Source organism: Anticarsia gemmatalis, chromosome 18 (genome assembly GCF_050436995.1).
Source record: "Anticarsia gemmatalis isolate Benzon Research Colony breed Stoneville strain chromosome 18, ilAntGemm2 primary, whole genome shotgun sequence".
Taxonomy (NCBI): Eukaryota; Metazoa; Arthropoda; class Insecta; order Lepidoptera; family Erebidae; genus Anticarsia; species Anticarsia gemmatalis.
The window spans coordinates 11347880-11370088 of record NC_134762.1 but is presented as its reverse complement, the minus strand read 5'-3'; the positions used below and the strand labels follow the sequence as shown (position 1 = coordinate 11370088).

The following is a 22209-nucleotide window of genomic DNA, read 5'->3' as shown; positions in this document are numbered from 1 at the left end:
TTCATTTTAGAACGCAGACGTTTGGTATAGACGATGACTGTTGGAACTGTTGTAAAAATATATTTTGGTGTAAGTCCATTGTTCTTTTTTGTTCCGGGAGGACACCCTTGCTCTGCAGTGGCACAAAAATGGCGTAAGAAAAATAATATACGACTCACTTTTAAATCTTAACCAAATTAACTTTTGAATCTCAACCATTCACCAATTTGCAGCATCATTGTCAGCAAATCTCTTACACCAAGCTTTTATCTAGATGTAGAGCTACCAGGCTATCATAAACTCTGTGAAGATTACAAAACCACAACGAACATTAAGGATGTGCTGCAATCCAAGTTAATTGCGACTCCTAATCTTTAAATACTAAGATGCAAGGCTATCATAAACTGCGAGGAGGTAAGCCGGACATTAGGAAGAGGTATAATCATCAGCTTAGTGCCAGCAGCCCTAATATTGGTGGCCAACTAAACGACATAATCCTTCCTTCTTTATTACTACGTGAAAGAATGGGATGGCATTACTCATGTCATAGTGAATGATGCTGTATGCGGTAACGATAATTGGGGTCATAAGTAATACTGACTGTAGCAGTTTTTTACTGATCAGCTTTGAAGGAGAGCTCATAGTTATTTGCCCTAGCAACTCAGTAATGAGTAGAGAGTTAAACCTCTCTAAGCTCATTTGTGGTATGACTTTGCTTCGAAGAACACGTAATAGTAAATTTCAAGTGTATGGCAAATCAGGTGACTTCAATATCGATTACATTCGCTGAGAGACGGACCGTACTAAAAAAATAGAACAGTTGCAACAGCAGCATTTAAAAGTTATGGTTCATAACATGTAACAGTAAAAACACACTTTCAATCAAAACATTGAAAACCATCAATAATAATAAAAGTTGGAACGGTTTTTCAATAGGGTTGCTCTCAAAAGGCTCAATTCAATAAAGGCAACACATAAAATCTCTAAGGAACAATAAAAGCTCAACTTTGTACGTATATAGTACGATTTCTTCGAATGGACCAAGTTTCGTCGTACGTGAGTTAGGCCGGCTACAGACGGGTAGCTAATGAAAATAATCTTGAAAGTTTTTTAATTATAGCGACTGGATCGTGTGTGGGTATTCGTTCAGAAGAGCGTGAGATGTGGAATAATGTTGTATTGTTAGTTGCCGCAGTTCTCTAAATGGAAATGTTCTTTGTAATTGAATTGTCTTGAATAGTACCTAGTCTATATATTCATTTAGTCGGGGACTGCTAATTATGACAATACTCTTGTGAAGATGTTGAACTTCTAATTAGTATGGAGTGTCGAGGATGGCTTCTGCGTTAGACGAGTTGATACAAGTCTACTTCTAACTACGAATATCACAATGTGCTTCTCATTTAAATGTTGAGAAGTAGAAGGGAACCTCTCTGATTATTTTAATAGATAAGTCTTTATGCGAAAATTATTGAAATTAGTAAGAGGTTTAAGCTTTTGATGATTGATTCTTGTGGTGTTAAATATCACATTCCCTGGAATTTAATTAAATGATCACGCCATTGTTAATAACGTAGAGGTTACCTTCAATCATAACAATGTGGTGGGGTCGGCAGTTAACAAGATTCATGGGCTCCCATGTTTTAACTTCCAACGCAAGTACCAGGGCCCCATAACACACTAAGCGATGTAAAATAGTTTCGGCCGGGTTGGACCCGTAATGATAGATGTTTCAGTTCCTTCGAGTTTTACACAACAAAGCTTGTTTGTTTTGACTGCGCGCCATGAAACCTTTGTGAAATTTGGCTTTTTGGAATTATACTGTCAGACCCTTCGCTGTCAGGAAGTTTGAATTAAAATCTGTACAAACGAACATTGTAATACAAAGTAGAGCATACATTTTGCAAGTTGTTTTGATGAATTGCTTTATGAGTTCATCTTTTTGAAGCATGTAACCAGCAAAAGCCTGAAACCTGGTATTAAATATCAAGTAGTTTATTAATTTTCTTCGAGTATGGCACCGATGTTCAAAGTTATAATTAATGTGCTACCAATCTAACAAAGCATAAGTTTTATATCTAATGAAAAGGAAAGAAAACGGTGTAATGTGATATTATAATAATATCATTTGTAACATAATAAATCAAGAGATGCATTTGAGCATTCAAAAAACTTAATAATTTATCACTATTACTTAACCACAAGTTATTTGTAGAGATTATTAATCGTGTAGGATTACACAGACGATAAGATTAAAACGTTTAGTCCCTATTCGATATGTTATGCGGCTACGTGCGGGCCCGGACCACCGGACCGAACGGACGCAGCCCTCTGTCACACAAATTTATTTTTGAACGATAAATTGGTTTCACACGCTTTCAACATACCCGACGTTGTAGCTATTGAACCAAATTGATTATATTCTATGAACAGACATTCACGAACTCGAATTTGAAACTAGTTATTGACATCCTTGTTTCTATCGGGAATTTTACTTTGATAGTCCCTTTTATAATAGTCTGTGTGACAAAGTCTTAGAAATACACAATAGAGATAGAATACAACGGTTACTGAAAATAGAATAAACAATCCCTATAAATATTAACAAAGATATAACTCCAGATTTAACTTCAATCAACAACCAATAAAATACAAACCTAGAATAACAAAACAATTTCAAAGTTATTGATAATAAATCTCGCTGAGTTGTTGATCCTTTTCTCATTTCTCAGAAATAAGATAGAATTAAATTGTAGCGAATAACACGCCTCAGTGCACACAGGTACCAGGCCAGCAGACGAGCGGAGGCGGTGTTAAGTTAAGCCGATGGGTTACAGCCACGTACGACAAAACGCCTACGTTCGTACACTCCCCACAGTTCACGTGTCACTTGGATTACGAGAAGCTCCCTTGAACGGTGCATCGATACACAAAACATTCTACTGTGAGTAACACAAAGCGCCCCAAGGTATCTTATCCATGTATGAATATACTTGCTCAACACAATAAACACTCGAATCACCGCAAAACGAAACTCTGAAAGGGTTTATTTATGGAAAACGTTTTTATAGGATGTATCACCATGGTAACATTGTCGAGTGACACGTGGCTGTGGCAGGTGCGAACCGTTTTTACCGAGACGATCGTTACCTCCGCCCGAGCGCGATGCATATTGGATAAGCGCTGCGCACTTATGTCTCCCTAGTGGCGAGACCTCGTTTTATTTTCTTGTTTAGAAATTTACTTACACGGAGGAAATCTGAAGTTACAAGCGTTATTCGTTTTTAAATTCTCTTTTGCATACGGTTTTAAGTGCTGTTGAGTATGCATGTGAAATTGATTTAAACTCGATTCTGAATGTAATCGTGCTGTTAAATATGACGCAGCACTTTATAGTTATGAATTTGTACACGTACTGGCTCTATGGCGGCTGAAAAATGAAATTTATAACGTAAAATTAAATCAGATTCCAAGTCAATCTGTTTATAAAATGTAGAGCAATAATTTGTTGAATCTCGCCGACTCGTGGCTTAAGATTTCAGTTGAGGCAGTCGGTGGTTGAGAAACTTTTTCATTAGTAAATTATACGCGGCCAGCAAACGATGGCGCGAACCAATTAGAAAAGTGGTAGAGCTATATCAGATAATTGCTGTTTGTTGGTTCTGTGAGGTGCCTGGCTTCCCCCTTCTGTTACTTCTTAAGGCAGGAATGCATTAGAGTACCGCCGAACGTCAGAAAGTTATCACGAAAATTTAGGCTACTTTTTGATATTCTTTTTAATTCCATTGTAGATTGATTTTTTTCGACCGGAGTCAAATTTATTGTCAGCCAATTAACTCAAAATATAAAAGTGTAAAAAAAAATCTATCTAAGAAAATTTTCTCTACTTTTAAGTCCCAATTTAATAAAATCTTGCATCTCTTTATATTTTGTACCTTTTTCTAAATAATTTTACAGTCACTCGCCCAAAAAAGGACATTGACCGATCAACGCTCAGTATAAAGGGGTGCCAACTAAACTCTAATACGTTTTCGCCTCTAAGGGGTGTGTACGTGCAGGTCTCCGGGATAAATAATAAGATTTCGATCCTCCCCCGGGGCTCGGGGCGGCGTAATGGCAAACTTATTAGATTGTATGCGCTCTGCAGAGTGTGCCTGATGAGATGACGCTTCGATTGCTTTATTGGGTAAATATGAATATGCATGATTCAATATGGCTGACAGGTGGTTGATTTTTAGACAGCGTTTTAATTTTCTGCCTATTATCGTCTCGTGATTTGACGGCTTTATACAAGAAGCTTAAGCCGGCTTTATGTACGAGTATAACCTTATGTAAGCTTGGTATAGCGTATGTGTTTCGAAGCATGGTATTGGTTATTAATTTTTAAGATGGTTTTCGACTTACTTTACTCGGTGTTACTTTAGTACGATGTACCTATCTATATCTTTTCAAAATTGATGAGCTTTTTCAACTAGTCATACCTACGTGATTTTATTCATATTTAACTACTGTCTGAAAAATCTCGTGTGTAGTTATTTCGAACTACTATTTGCTTATGCTCGGTAACTGTGTTTTTAATATTGTACAAGGTGAGGACGCCATATTTGTACACAAAATTTGACCATAGTTCGTAAATCTATCTTTATCTCCTCTCGTTTAGGCATATTAATACATAAGCTATGAACCTCAACCAACCTTAAACTCTAAGTTGACATAATCTAGTATGTCTGTATTGCTATAACTCAGTGGTATGATCTCATAATGCGTATTAATCAGGTGCATTATCGGGGATTATACGTTAATTGTAGAGACGATCCATTATCCGTGGTGACGTGTGACGTCTAGTTCAAACTGTTATGTTGTTCAAATTTAGACAAACTTGGATAATCAAGGCTGATGATAGAGAGGTCAAAATGTTATTTACATAGGGTCAAATGTTTAAGGTGTCAAAAGTATAAACGATTGAAATAAATATAAGTTGTGGCTTTTAGTCTAAGGTAGCCTATTAAAATGATGATTTATAAATTAAGTTGCTTTAAAGAATATTGCTATAAAAAATCACGTTTCGTTTAATGTTTAATTTGGGTTAACTCCCATACCTATCTAAGCTAATCTTTGCGCTAGGACAAAATTTACGTCGACATTTAAATTGACAGGTTTCGAACCTGCTACCTTTTCTTCGCATTATCGTTACCTTAGACGTAAATCTAATTTAACCTAAACATATAGCGCATAAAGTTCTTAAGTAGAGACTTTAGTATTGGATAGTACTTAGTTAATAAATAAAATTCAAAGAATCGAAATCCCGTACATTTCACATATATAGTGATTACGAACACAAAGCCCACTCAGACTCTAATACAATTAATTAAACGAGGATTACTCGATTGTTTGTTCGACTCGTAATTGATGACACGTACACACAAACGTTTGGAAATTAAGTTCACTTTTTGATTTACGAAAAATATATTATTTTTATTATTTTACGATAGCTTCAACAGCATACAGTTTTTTTTCTAAAATAATCTATTTCCTGTGCAAAGAATTTGTCTTGAGCCTCAATCTCAAATATTTTAATGTAAAGGACGAATAAATTAGAAATAAGTACTGGCAAATAATAAAATTTATTCCTATAGGCTCCGCAGTTTAGCTTTGCTATCTTGAACGTACATATTTTACTAACTCAGAGTCGTCTTTTACGCTACAACAGCATTATCTTTAAATACAACAAAATTTACAAAATTTACATAAAATCTTTTAGTGCCTTAATATTATAAGGTGCAATATTGAAAGGCAAAACTAATTCTAGGCACTTTTTATTTCATCCATATTCAAACATCATCTCGTAATAGCACCTATCGAATCACTAACATTGAAAGATATGAACGCAGAACACAGGCGGTATCGTAGCGCATTCAGTTTCGGGGGTGATGCCCTGAACAGCGGCGCCGCGACGTCGGGGCGACGGATGACGTCACTACCTTACCTCGCCTCGTGCTCGCCTCTCGCAGGGCTATACGGATTACTGATAGTCGAAGTTTTGGTTCAGTTTGACAAATTAAGTAGTATTTAATATTGAGGAGTAGTTTTTAAGAGATTTAGAGGTAAATCTTATTATCTTTATGGTCACTTTTGTTTCGGATTTTTTTCGCCTCGATATAAGAATATCGTACGTAGTTCTATCATAGTTATTCCTATTAATGCAGATTATTGACGACTACAAAAGAATCTCTTTTAACGACTCTGTAGTAGGTACTCTCCTATGCTAGATTTTCTAAAGCAAGAGGAAAAAGCATGCTGAATTACTTACATATATTATGTAGGTTAGGTACCAGGAAACTATAATCACTAAACAGTAATTTTTAACTTTAGCTAATAAATCTGTAAACATGATATACAATAAAACCGCCTATTAAAATTGCAGCACTAACAACCGTACTCAGACTCCATAAGCTGATCAATTGAACTATAATCCGTCTTCCGTAGATCGTGGATGTACCCTCGCTCCTGAAACAAACGCGTTCATTATGACTGCGATCAACAGGTGCATGCTTACTTGCTTAGTAATTAATTAGTGTTGAGTCACGGCGCCCCGCGGTTATGCCGTTATACGCCGAGGAATATTGGACAAGGTTTATTGGGGCTATAGCTGGTTAATTTTAAACCTTTTATAATGTGCCAGCTTGAAGTTTTACATTTTGTTACTGAATAGTTTATAAGTAACTTTAAAACTTACACATTGCATGTTTAACAACTAATATTATGAGCGGCAGATAATAAGGATTAGTACTTTTTTTCGTAGGGTTTTTGTCATCCCTTATTTTCTTTTGTGACCTGTATTTATTGACCAAAAATCGAACATGATTACAAATTAATTTGCGTGATATTTTGATGAGCCGACTAGTTTTTATGTATGTAATTGTGTTTTAAAATGTATCACAAACAAGCAGTCAATCCATAAATTGTAATACATTGCCAAAAAAATTACTCTTATTAAATAAATTCTGTAAAATTCACTCAATCAAAAAGCTGTAAAACTTAACGACATTGCAGCTTAAACTCGAGAAAAACATCTCATGAAACGGAACCTCAAAAATTGTTCAAAAAAACTTCTCTTCAGACAAAAAGAGGGTTGTTAAAACAACATCCTAAGCAAATCTTTTTCTTATCATGTTACGTAATACGTTGTTCGTGTCGACAGGGTGACAGTATTTGACGGTGTTTGGCGCACAAACAGACGGCTCTTTTGTCCCACATGGTCGTCCAACAGCCGCGCTGATCAATCTGTGAGCTCGAGCTACGCTTGCCGAGATTATTCTATGGATGGGTGACTATATCATATATGCCGAGTTGCTCCGTATTTCGAAAAGCACGTTAAATTGTGGGTCCCCTCAGATCTTTGACAGTCGTTACTAGTAGTCAGAAGCTTGAAAGTCTGACAACAAGTCTTACCGAAGAGTATCGTGTTATAACCCAGGTAACTGGGTTGTGCAAGTCAGATAGGCAGTCGCTCCACGTAAAACACTGGTATTCAGCTGCATCAGGGGAGGCTGGAAGCCGTTTCCAACATAGTTCGAAGAAAAGGCCGATGACGATGGTGCCACATATGCGACGCGTCACGCGTACAATACGTACACGTCGTATGCGACATTATTCTTGTGCTGACGGGAAATTCATTTTCAACGTAGGGCCGTATCGTGAAATATGACTGCGTTTTTAATATATGCTACTGTGGCACGTTCGGTAATGTATCCGACTTGGGTTCCATTCCCGGGTCTGGTGAAGTACTATTAGTCTTTTCTAATTTATATTAGAATACTTATCAGTAACAGACTCAAGTTTGGTAACATGCCCGGTAAATGGTAAAAGACTGTCTATTACATGGGACTTTCTTGTTAATGGTGAAACGTGGGTGTATTTCATACACCTCTGCCTAAGCCTTTGGGTCTGACAGGCGTGCTATTATGTTTATATCTATGTGTGTGACGTTTTTATTTTACGTGTTATTTTCCGTGTAGTTGGTAACTTAATTTGAAAGTATTTTCATGGCTCGTAGGTCGTGTCGTTATTTTTAATAACAGTGTAATCTCGATTGAAAAATTCCAGTGATGATATTTTTATACGACATTTTTGGAAAAGTTTTGCGTAAAACCATCATGTCGCTATGTTATCATACTTATAACCCAAACTAGGCAAGATTAAAAATATACAAACTTTGTAGAACTTTGTAGAAGATGATATGCATGTAAAAAAATTCATTAAAACATTTCTATTTAATTCATTATTTGCTACTTTTTACTAATTTAGTTAAAAGAGTTAATTAATTATTGTACAATGAGTAAAATGTATATATTTTTTTCTATTAATAGAAACTTGTATATTATGAGTAAATAGCTTATAATAATCTAATCAGTGGAAGATAACTACAGGCCAGCATTCCCTGTAATTATTTACTCAGCCATGAGCGCTTCAAATTACGCACATTTTTTCAAAGCGAAACACTAGAATTGCTATTAATTAGTGCCTTTGAGGCTCCCACGGGCGCCATTGATGTCCTCGAACCAAAGAACCTTCGTAGAAACATTAATTTAAAATTAATTTAATATTAACTTATAAAATCATTTTATTAGTCTTCGCTTTAATTCTATCATACATCATTTTGGATAGGGGTTTAAAAATAAAGTTACATGAAAGCTGTTGCAACTTTCAGAGCAACAGCTTGTTTTATATAAAGATTAAAACATAAAGCGGGAGTTTTCAACTGTTATACAGTCCTGTCAGCCCTGTTCCACGTCACGACGCGATGCAGGGGATTGCTTCCTCCAACGATGCCTACGTAAACCAATTTAAACTTTATAATCCATTCGGAATGGGGCGCGGCTCGAACAATACACGAACAACCACCTCAAGGTTATGCCACCCTGGTACCTCGGAGCTAAAGATTTTACGACTTATATTGACGTACTTGCAAAAGTAATTTTTGTGAATACTTTCGCTGACAGTTCCAACATTTTAGGTTTTAAGAAGTTTCCGGAGTCTGCTTTATGAAAATCTTGGTACTTGGCAAATTACATGCGAGGCTTTCAAACAATATGAAAGTGTTATGAAGAGGAGATGAGTTTTTGTAAAACGGTTCTTGTCAGTAACATATATCCCTTTCATCCTCTAAAAAAGGACTTAAACCGATAAAACAGCTAACTTATAAAACTCTAAAACGTATGTGATCAGTGTCACCGCATGAGCTGTTTACTCAGTACTCCACTGAAAAACAATATAAAATTAAAAAATATGCATACCACTCACTCGCTTATTCAGTGCAACATCAAATAAATTCATAGCATTCCTCTCGCTAAACCAACACAGATATGTAACGCACACAATACGAAACAATCAGCGATATTGTGTTCTGTGTGTTTAAAGTGTGTGTGCAATGTGTGTGTGCAAAATATCAGCGGTTGTGTGCAATGCACTCGGCGAGTCGCGAACACAGCACGTCAATAAATTAAACCAACCACTGCTTGTTTACTGAATGCGTTATTGACATGGACTCATGTCAGTGTTAATGTTATCGCCCGAAATTATAGAGGCATTTGGAAATTGAAATGTGGGTAGTATTATAGAGATTTTTGTCGGAGTTGCTGTGTTTGATGGTGAATGGAAGTGGTTTTGTTTGTATTACTGGTGATTAATGTGAGATATGAATAGTCTGAAGTCCAGTAAATCATGAGTTTGATTTTAATGCACTAGGAGTGGGATATCTCTGCACCCCCCTAAGGTAGACTGTCAGATAATGCCAAAGGCGTTAATTCCTGTTTTTTTGCTTGTGGCGGAAAATCGTACGAGCAGAAAGCTTAGTAGGTAAAGGATGCAGTTAGTGCCTAGAAATAGACAAGGTACATAAAGGTTATCAAAATAAGTGAACGAAAAATGTCTATTAATTTATAGAAACTTGACTTATTTCCAAAACTTTGGAGTAAGGCAAGAGCTACTTTTACTTTGCGACACACTTAAACTTGGTTACTTCAAGGGCTATTACTATAACTTTGTACTTTTTCTACGTATCAACAAAAAATACTTACATACTATCAATATAAACTCTTCTTCCAACAGTTCACAAGTATATGACATCCCGGCTCATCTGCGGCCGTTGAAGCCAGCTCTCTCCAGCGACCCGCGTCGGCTATTAATTAACGCGCACAAACTTTCAACAACTTGGCCACAGTTTTTTCATTAATTTCATTGATACCAATCTGCTTGAAGCCCCCTCTCGTTTAATTAAAAACGTTGCGAAACTGTGCTCCAAATATTATGTATTGTTAACATTTATGAAACAAAGTACTGGTAATACTTTTGGGTTGGGTTTTTTAGAATTTAATACGTTAAAGGGAAGGATTTTTAAGCTTTGAAACGGTTAACCTAGGGCTATTGAAGAACCAAAGCCAAAATGTAGGTATTTTTCTATGTAATTTATACGACAGTTGAGCGTCAATTGCTTCTTTACTAAGGTATTTCTATAGGTCTTTATTCAAAACCTTTCATATTTCTGGTATGCCTTATAAAGCTATAATTTACTGAACATACTAGTATTATTGCTCTTTGCCTTTTTTCTATAGGGGTAGGGAGAAGCCACATAATGTACATAATATACTTATATAAAATAAAAAAATACTCTACGTCTGGTAAATAAAGCGATGTCAAGTGCTCTTTGAATGTTAGTGTTTCAGTGATATTCACGATATATTCACCTGATTCACCTGAAAAGCTTTCAGGGTTCCTTCTGAAACAGTCTCGAGAGTGACGCTACTGAGCCGTGCACTTCCTGCTTAGTCCCTTGGGGGTATAGAGATATAATAAGGAAAGTAAAGTCTGTTTTGGAACCCTTTAAGACAAAAAGGTTTTTAACAATGAAATGCGGCAATAAATGATGTATTTATCTAATACCTATTGCTCTGTCAGAATTTGTACGGGTGGATGTATGGGAAGTGATCTTTTGTCAGCAAAAATAATCTATATGAATAAAAATCAATCGCCAAATTTATTGCTAAGCGCAAAATTGGACGTTATGTTTTATGATATTTTCTTTAAGCCACCGGTAAGGTTTGTTGACTGAAAAAAACCAAAAGATATACCTAAAATCACGCCTTTTTCCCATAGGGGTAGACAGAGGTACAAGTATGCCACTTGGTACGATCCTTACAAACTTCTTTTAAAAATATTATATCTATACAAAATAGACGAAAACCGTACAGGGTAACCATTTGCAAATGAAATTAATAAACCTGATCTCTCTGGCTAACAGAAACAAGTAGGTACGGTAGGAATAAGCATATAATTACAATATTAATAGATTGACAAATCAAATTATAAACTCACATTGTCCAAAATCATAATGGTTACAAATTAATTTATTGATCAAAAATAGCCATAACCACTCATTAGATTGATATATTATTATTGAAAATGGTTGACTATTTAGTTTGTGGCTTAAAATATAACGACAGGCTATAGATTTAATTTAATTAATGAACCACAGATAGTAATTACTCTAATTACAACTGATCACATCGATGCTTTGGTTTTACAAAACCTCAGCGAAAAATATTGCTGCGTCGCCGAAATAGTATTTAATTATTAAATACGCAATATATTGTAGAAATATATTATGCCTGGTTTCTAAAAGAACACGATTTTTTTAAGTGTAACCTCAGATTTTAGGTGATAATTTGAGTTGAAAAGTTGCATGACTAAATGCTACGTTACGTACTGGATATATATAGAGAAAATAAATATCTTGTAGCAAAATGCGCTGTAAATTGCTCACCATTGCCTTTTAACTAAAATGCTTTTTAAAATGTTAACACAAAATAATCAAATCAGTCAATTTATTTATATTAACTACGATTTTCATAGTTGTTCCTTGTCATAGTTGTAACAATTACCTACTGAATTAGCTATTACCTCGAAAAGGAGCTAGAGCCTTATGAGAAGAACTATGAACTAGGAGACAAAATATTAAATTGGCACGGATGTCTAGTAATGAAATTTGCAAAACGCAAAATACTGCACAATCCGAGCTTATACGACGTACAAGATTAGTAAGGTATTTGAAGATATTTGAAATTTCATGTGTCTCCATTCAATGGTATGGCTGTTTGTCAGTCATTCAGTACAGTTCTGTCTATTAATGTTCGGACGGCACATCAAAGAGCCTTTGACAAGAAATATTTGTGAATCCGTCGTACGTCGAAATGTACCAGTGATTGTTTTTGTAATGTCTCCTCTGTATAATTACTAGAGAGGTCTGAATAATCACGCATTGTTCTATTTATCCAGTTAACATAATTATGTTCGTGTATTGAGTGTTTTAAATAAAATAAGTTTTATAAGTCACTGCGATTGTTTTACGGAAATACTCGTAAAAACAGACAAAGGGTTGGTGTTTAATTTGTTGTTTATCGATGGCGTATTGATAGAAACAAAAATCATTAACCCCCGGTTTCTGAGGTACATTTAGAGGTAGTTAATCTGTTCAATAGCGTTTTTGATATGAGTTTAAAAGCTATTGAATAGATAAACTACCGCTAAACCGGGGGTAACTGATTTATCATTGTAGTTACTAATTGAATTATTTTTTTTTAATTTTTAAAATTTTTTAATCCACTTAGGAGCACAACTGGTTACCGTGGCCGAAATCGGTCGGAGTTTAGTGATTCCAATAACAAAATGATTACGATACATACCCCCCGTTTCCTAGGTACATTTAGCGGTAGTTTATCTATTCCATAGCCTTTTTTTGTATGAGTTTAAACGCTATTGAATAGATAAACTACCGCTAAATGTACCTCAGAAACCATGGGCTAGTCATTCAGTCACTAAATACAGAAAGATGCTACTCATGTGCTCGCACAGCGCCCGTAATTTTTCAGCTAAAATTGTCTATTTACGCTTTTTTCCGGCGCAACTGTTGCGCTATGCGCTATGCTATAAGTTATAACTGTTGCATATTGGTGCTGTTACAGCACCAATATGATTTAGAAGACAAGTGGTCATTGTGGCCGAAATCGGTCAGAAAGATTATCATCATCATCAAGTAAAACTAGGTCAGTATGTCCATAGTACGGTGACAAAATAAAAGTCATTTGCCTAGCGAGCCTTAATTTTATGTAGCAACAGGAAAAAACGTGAAAACTCCCCTAATTTTGTCTCATTTAAGTGAACATTTATATTTTACATTTTAAAAGCCGTTTTTCATTACTAATTTGGTGTTCCGGGAATTTGTGTACTTATTTACATTTTGATCTGAAATAATGAGATGAATTGAATATTTAGAAATATATAAATATCTGTTTTTTAATGTTTTATTATTTATGATCAGAGTGCATAATGGATGGAGCAAATTATATCTTCATTAAATAATCTTCAGTAATTTTTTATTTCATTAATTTATTCGTTTCTTAGTAATTTTTGTTGGTAAAAAGATTATAATAATATGATCATTTCTAATAATTTGTAGTTATTTAAAAAACTTGCTATACTAAACTAAACTAATTATACGTGATGACTAACTGACCGAAAAGTTACGTCAATTCAGTCAAAAATAATCGTCACTATTACAATTAATTTAAAGTTACTAATATGATAGTAAGTTTCAACTAGGAAAATGTTACCACACGAAAATATTCCCAGGCAGAAAAGTTTTAAATAAAAAGCTTATTAATTAACCACTCGCCACAGGAAAGAAAGATAAAGATGTTATATTTAAAAAGCCTTCAAAAAGCAGTGTTTATGATTTTCATAATTTATTTAAAGCATACTTAACCGGTGGAATTAATTAAAACTTTTGTACTGACTCATTAAGATTGTTCCGCGGTGCGCTGAAAAAATACTCACTTACACTCGTCCTTTGAAGTTTGTTTAATCTACTTAAAATGTTTCGGTAAAGTGATGTTGTTACAGTTATAGACTTGTGTATTCACTAACTGAACTAACTTGTAAGGAAATCTTGTGCTTGAAAAAGGCTTGCTATTTGTAACACCTAGCTTGAAAATCTCTTGGCTATTCTAAATTTGACCTATGTTTTTAAAATAAGATATAAAAGGTTTTAGATAAAATTTAATATTTGAACATAATTATAGTACCGAATATATTGTATTCTCCCGAGATAAATATCTAGACACGACGCGGCAGCGTGTCAAAGCCAAGTTCAAGCATATTGTATTCTTCTGAGATAAATAAAAATAATTAAAACTTGACTTGCCAGTTAAAGTTGTTAAAGTATAGGACCAAAAAACCTTGTTATTGAATTGCATTTCAGTATTTTTTCGACTATTTTGCGTGTAATACAAGCAATGTTAGGTTACAGAACAGTAAAAAGTGCACAAAAAAGCAGACTCGTATCACGTACATTTTTGGCTCATTTTTAGTGTGAGCCACAAACAGTTAGCCTAGTGTGTTACCCGCACAGCACGGTGTTGTTTCACTAACAATGGGCAGCTAATGACAGCGTGGGCCGTTGTGCAGCGCGCGCTGCTCACGAGATGTGTTCACGCCGCGGCTAAATGTTAGCTAAATGGATTCCTACCCTTGTCACATGCGCGCCTTCGTATACTACTGTTTTTTATCTGTACGATGTTTATTTGATAAAAAGCCTTATAATAGTTGACTTTTATTTATAAAATTTTGACTGTATCGTTGATTTTTTGAAGGTCATCGTTATAGACTGAGCTATAAGGGTCAATCTTATCCTGTACACATAATCTACCTAACCCTTAGTAATGGCTGGAGACATCAAAATGTGGTTTATGTTGTATTACTGTTTGTGCCTAACAATTTAATATTAATACGAGCCTGCGTCAACAAACCCACCCAAGGTTAGCTCAGTTACCTGGGACACCAAACATTTACAATTAAACTTAGATTAACATATTATTTACATAACTGTAACCCATACTCAAAGTCACCAAATAATCTCTGTATCAATTACACAATAATCCCTAGTGACAGACTAACATACATATTTGAATAATTTGCGAGTAGCAGACGGCAGATGATTGAGCCAATATCTCCTTCATTGCGTGGTTGACTACGCAGCTAAATTAAATTAACATGAGGAGCTCACAATGACATTCCGCGGGGGAGTCTTCCCTACGCGGCTGCATAATTCACGCCGGTTGTCACGCCTACATCCTCCTCCCGTTTATTGGCTCCTGGTAAATTGCGGCTTACACTACGAGACGCTTGTTAAATTAGTGGAGTTTCTTGATAATTGCGCTAAACCACTGCCGTATTACCTCCTCCGCTTTATGTGTTCCTCGTGAAACAATTAGCGCGGCCTACTTAACGAAAAATTATCTCGCACTGAAAATGTATTTTCACAAGTTGTGGAATAGATTAACTACCATGAAATGTAATGCGGATTCCAAATTGCTGTGAGAATTATCAGATAAGCTCAAATATAGCACTGCTTATTTCGGAGATTGGCTGGCTTAGTGTCGAGCAGTATACACTACAGTTTGGACCGCCACAAGTCAAAATAGGTATTAACATAAAATCTCCCGTCAGAACGTAAACGACGTCATTTAAAATGCTAATGCCTTTTTATATGGTGCATTATTACAAATGGCCCGCGGCCGGATTGCGTAGACGAGGATAATATCTCTTACAACTTTATTGGGATGAAAATCTCTTGAGGAAATGCGTAGGGAATGACGAGGCGATATTGTCGATATTCAATATGTGCTTGATAACGTTACGTGCGGAAATTTTGCAGTAAGCTGATAATAGCGCTTTTAAAAGCTGTTTTGTACAACCGTGTGGGAGAATTTCGTTCAATTTTCGAGTTAATCGTTTCAAAGAGTAAATCTCTTTGTACTTAATACTATTGCTGCTTAATACCGTCATGAAAATGACGTAATCTTGGTTTAGTTAAACTGTGTTTTATGTTTAAAACTATACGTCTCAAAATATATAAGTTCTTACCACTTTATGTTACGCTTACCTTATCTGTCATGGTTTATGCGACTATTAAACAAGAAGACTAAAGTTTCACTTCCAAATGCGGTAGCGTTATTTTGTTTCAATTCCGGTAACTTTGCGTAAACGGCAATGTTCTAGGAACTGATAAACGTACAGCACAATATTTGTACGAACATTTATAAAGAGCTTAAGTTTGTTAGTTAATTGCCTGTAGTAACATTTATTTTTAACGATAACTTGAAGCTATTCGGTGCTTTTAATCCGTTTAATACGTTTGCCGCGATACGATCAAGGTTGGTGCACGGTTGGAAGCCTTCCAACACTGCCTCCATCCGGATCATCTCTTTGCAGCTATGTTGGCCTGGTGCCCTCGAGTATATTTCACGCGGGTTATGTTTCATAATAAAATGGTTTTTGAGAAAATACCTATATATTTTTTGACGATAACTTTTATCGGTTTTTGTTGTTTTTTTTTTCATAAAATGCAGTTTTACTCATAGCTTGCTAATTGAGCTTACCTGTAGCACGAGCTTTATAGAAAACATTTTTGTATCTATTATCCATTTAAATATTTATATTATAAATGCTAAAGTCTGTCTGTTAGGTTGTAACGGCGAAACTTTAGTAGTCGACGAAGGTCCGGGATAATACATGCTACATTTTCTTTAAAAAAAAAGATATCTTACTAAACACATACCATTGCTAAACTGAATTTCACGCGGGTTTGCTAGATGATGATAGCTTGGAAAAATGCTGTAGAAATACATATTTTCTTATGATATAACGAATATGTACTTAATTATTTTTTTTCTTTTTTTCAGGTAAGATTAAACTTCAGTGACAATGAAACCAGCTGCTAAGTCGTAAGTCTAGAAAGCCAGCCATCATTCGTGGCAAGTTATCCATATTCATTTATTCATTAAAATCACATTAAGTATAAATATTAATGAATCCTGAATATCTCTGAATATTTTTTTGACTCAAAAAGTTTCTTTATTCATTTTTCGGATTTGATGGATGTATTTTGGAGATCATTAGAAATGTATTACAATTTAAGTGAAAGTTATATTCGTTCTACTATAAATAATGTATTTTATCTAATGCGTATCTTAAATCCTTTGCAAGAGAAAAGCTAACCTCTGTAGAGTTTGTAGCTTTAAAAGCAAAATCATTTAAATATGATCGATATTGTTGTTAGAAGATCAATGAACAGCTAAAGTTCTTTAACAAACTTCTTCAATGCTTGCAAAGACCCCCAGCCCGAACTTGACTAGCGCAGTGGACTCAAGGCCTAACCCCTCACTTATCTTCAGAGGGCTTCTTGCCCAGCTATGGGATGATAATGGAATTTAATTATTATCTACGATGAACTTTATTACACAACCAAATACGAAATACCGATGGAAATAATATTCTTCTCGTGATAGCTTCGTATATTTTGAAAGACGGATCTGCTAACTTTTATGTGAATGAGGCATGGGATATTCGTAAGGATCATACGAAATGGCGTTCTTTAGTCTCTGCTTACCCCTATGGGCAAAGGGCGTGATATTATGTATGTATTTAACTTTTCAGCAGGCAGGCAGAGTCGTCTCTCAAAATATCACCAGCTATTATGAGAAGACCCTATATACTACAGTTGTACACGTACAATTAATCTCTCTCAAACAGTTATGTCTCTGAGTGCTTTCATAGCGGAGTACGTAGATTCTCACAAACGAATGGTACGTTCTGATTTGGCAGAGAATTTGTGGCAAACTGTTTGCGTGGTTGCTGGGACGGGTATTGGTTGGATGTTGTTTGGATTCAATTCGTAGCTTGTATAGAATATTATTGTTGCTTTTATATTATCATTTTCATTAACTGATTGGATTGATAATGTGATAATGATTGCTGCAATAAAGTTAATCATTTATCAGTAATTTGTCTCCTGCGGTTTACGATACATACACAAATTATAAATTCATCTACTGATTGCATGGTTAATCAAAACTAATGTAAATGCCACATGGTACATATTGTTTAAAACTAACGCCACTGTGGCAAATAATACGCCACTAAATATACGGCCGATAAAAACTAATTTTAATATACGATAAGATTTATTTGTTTGGGTCCGTCTCGAGTTATTGAAGACTCGGCTTCTTAGGAGGTCTAGCCGGAAGATGACTGACCTTTTCAAAATACGGTGGCGTAGTAATATTTGCGATTTCTATCTAGAAATTCTTGATTAATGTAAAAGTTATAAGTCATTATGTACAATAAAAACTTGAAAGTATTATCTTATCTTTGATGGCATTGGTTATGATATGGAAAGATTAAATCGGGGTAGATTTAAAAAGTCAAATACAGTTTTAAAAAAATCTTAAAAACGGTTTGTAATTTTAATTTCTTACCACGTCAAACATTGTCATCAAAGATCGTCAATGAAAATAACAATAAACAATCTTGCTGTGGTTTAATAACTTTGTAACAACATCCCTCATCACTCATGCCACCCTGGTAGCTAAATTATCGTTACACCTTCCGTATATTCCCCTAAATATCTCTTCAATATTGCGTTCAATCCCTTTCCCATTATACACCAAGTCTAATCAAATCTTAGTCCCATCACACACTGGCGACAGGCGCAAATTGCTCGTCACTCGGCGTGTGAACCCGCCCTAATATCTCGTCTTCGATAAACCGGACAATATCGATTTTGGAACGGTGCGCAAACAATGTCATCTTTTGGATAGGGTTGACAATGTGTTTTACATTATATTTTATGGTTGGTCAAGTTTAAGTGTCAAAATAAACTTATAAGTACGTCTAGGCGTTTTTTAAAGATCGAGAATGAATGGATCTTCCCTATTAAGATTCTTATTAATAGTATAATGCAAAGGGTTTTAAGCGCGATTGACAATGGAGAATGTTACCTAATTTTGATTTTTAGCACTCCATATTCTCGTTTAAAAATAAAAAATACTGGTGAAAGAATTTCTTCGATACGTCAATTAGTTTTCGATTTATAAGTAAAACAAGTTGTAACCGCACGACGCTAGCTCTCGGTGACGGTGTGACGTCACTCTACACTTGCTCAGTCTGGCTCACACAGTCCGCTTGCGGTCGCGCGCTCGGTGCGTTGAAATTATTCCTAAATACTTTTAAAAATGTTCAATTCAAATACTAGGAAATCATATGTTGTGCCTAAATGTTATTTAATATTATGTAAGTAAGTACATAAGTAATAATAAATAACTTCATCTTATAATGAAACAAATTCTAACCGGATTGATCGCGAGTTTATTGATTTTACTGTGGCAGGAAAAATGTAAAATCGATAAGTATACGATTATTTCGGTTAAAAACTGTTTCATTATAATATGCAGTGATCATAAATATTTATCTAACATTATTACTTATTATACCTATGTATAATATACTAGAAGCCGCCCACGACTTCGTCCGCATGGAAACCCTTCCCGCGTAAATCCCGATCCTTCGAGAACTCGAGGATAAAAAGTAGTCTATGTGTTATTCTGGGTCTTCAGGTATATATCAAATTTCATCGTAATCGGTTCTGTCAAATTTGCGTGAAAGAGTAACAAACATCCATACATACTTACATACCTACATACTTACATACATACATACTTACATACCTACATACTTACATACATACATACATACATATACAAACAAACGTACATACATACATACGTACGTACGTACACACATACGTACATACATACATACATACGTACGTACGTTCACACATACGTACACACATACATACATACATACATACAATGCCATATGTATGTCACTGTATGTATTACTTATGTACTTATGTATGTACATATATACATTCTCACAAACTTTCAAATTTATAATATTAAATAGGATTTCGGAAGCAACAAAACCTCTATTTGTTTCACAAATAATTCGCAACCATTATTCCATTTATTTCAGGTACATTATCCGATTGCCCTTTTTAAAATCCTTTATCCATTTTATTAATTGAATAGAATTTACTATTATTATAAGTTATTTTATACATAAGCGGACGAAAACACAACAAAATACTACGCAAGCTATTACACCTACAACAACGATTGGCGACTTGATACTAAGCGGGACGCGGCCCGCGCGGCGCGGTAAAGTAGTATGACGTCACAGCCGCTCACGCGGCTGTTAGCGGGACTCGATATTTTTCGAAACTTTGAATGCTTATAAAATCAAAACTATTTGGTATTTTTGACTAAAACAAAAACTAGTTTATATGTATACATACAGGCTATACTGTGTTAAAATTTCAAGCGATTTGGCATACCTAGTAACATTCTCCATTGTAGGTTACGTTATATATACTTTTTTATACTACCCGGCGTTTTGACCGACTTCCATCGGTCTTGATCAGTGGAGTTTACAAAGATTCTGTATAATTTTTATTTATAAATAGACTACTAAAAATAACAATATTTTAATTTCCAAAGGTTAAATTTCTTTAATATTATTAACAATCTGAAATAGCTTATTCTTGTGTCGATTACAATCAACACCGTATTCCTGTCAGCCCTTGTCTCCACCTCTAATGGAGTTTCAGTAGTGAATAGTTGCAGCTACAACATTTCGGAACGTACGGAATGAGTCGTTGTTATAAGTTATTGCGTCGCGTTATCGTAAATAACGTACAAATTTCCGAATAGTTGCGATTGTTCGCCCTTTATGTAATGTCGGTTAGATAACTATAGCTATTATTTGTGAAATACTGATCTGTGGCCGATAGTTGATGGCGTTTTGAATTAATTGGTGATTTAACATTTTAAATGGAGTTGACCATCAAAATAACGTTTCGAGAAATCTGTTCTAATCAGTTCTGTACGTTGCCACTTGTCAATTTCCAGGGGAATATGATTGTATAACAGAATTTGTCCCTCTACTTCATTTTCCACTGCGGTCAGTTTTAACTTTGTACAACGAAAAACGAACTGACAAGTTAGTTAGTCACAGTCTAACCGAACGAACACCACAAAAAACACGACAAACCATTCGCTCCGTGTAAAACTGAATTCGCAATGCACTGATTTTTCAATATCACCGGAAACTGCAGCGAAACGGAATAATAGGGATACTTCAAAAAACTGTACGGCTTGTGGGGAATTTCATTCTTTTTTGTACCAGGAGTACAGAGCCGTGTAGAGGTACACGTGGTGCAATCAAACGGGATTCCTATGTCAAAAGGCCGCGAGTCCGTATCACGGCGCGTCCGGCGCTCGCCGGCCGAATAGCTGAAAGGCTTCAAGCCCGCCGGCACTCCCGAACATAGCTCAAAAGCCCCGGACATTCCGCTTCGTGTTATTTTCTATAACCACGTGAAACTTTTGTATAACTTTTTTGTCACGTGGAAATAGAGTTTTTCATGTCACCGCAATATAAGCGCTCGTTTGTAGCAAGTTGCACTTATGCAACTTTTGACGCTTCAATTTCATAAATTAGTTTGCTCTTTGCTAAGCTTTGTTTCGGATCATGTGAAAAGTCATTTATAGTCAAATCAAACTGTATCGGGACGGCTTGACAAAGGTTAAATGCTTTTTGAAAGAGTTTTAATTTTCAAGCAGACTCCAACCTATGAAAGTTATCAAGTCTATCTCTGCACACACAGCGTCCGCATTTAGAAATTTCAATGTGTTCTCGTATGGTTAGTGGTCAACCTAGTGTCAGAGTAATTTAAGCACCCCGGTTTGCCCTTCAAAGCAGGCAGACGCAACGCTGAAAAACGACTAAGCGGTCACCCATCTATAACATTACCGCGCTAAAGTTGCTTAACCCGCTGATCGTTTACAGTATCAAATGCAACTAGCAATAATCGCAACAGATGGAAGATATTTGAATGCATCACCACATCCCGGTACTAAAGATTGAGAGTAAAACAATAAACTTGTACAGGACTGCTGTGACCTCCCACTTTTATTAGATGTGTGTCGTTTGAACTCGTCCCGCTATTGCTCTGCTGTGTCCACGCTTTTATATCGTCGTATAAATGTTTATTGGTGTTTTAGATGACCGGGTCACTGACTGGAGACGCACTGGATATGAATTTATTTGTTGTTTTTAGAGAGTACTCGGAAAATTATATCTTATGCACTGAGCATCAAATCCAACATCCAGGCTTCTAAATAGTGTTAAGTAAAATAACCATTTAATGACAATAGATCAACAGAGTTGATAAGACACCAATTGTAACATACAGTATCCAGTACATAATCGCAC

The 22209-nt window shown here is 35.4% G+C and overlaps 2 protein-coding genes across 11 annotated transcripts in view; both read left to right on the top strand.

Annotated features, from left to right (window-relative positions):
• The window catches only part of LOC142980472 (neurobeachin-like), a 223713-nt gene extending 206800 nt beyond the window's left edge, over nucleotides 1–16913 (top strand). Inside the window, exon 2 of the mRNA XM_076125887.1 lies at nucleotides 16776–16913. Within this exon, the coding sequence (XP_075982002.1) occupies nucleotides 16776–16814 (39 nt within the window). The 3' untranslated portion in view covers nucleotides 16815–16913. The remainder of the gene's footprint in view (nucleotides 1–16775) is intronic.
• Nucleotides 1–22209, top strand: part of rg (A kinase anchor protein rugose) — a 399649-nt gene that overhangs the window by 69919 nt on the left and 307521 nt on the right. The window lies entirely within an intron of this gene.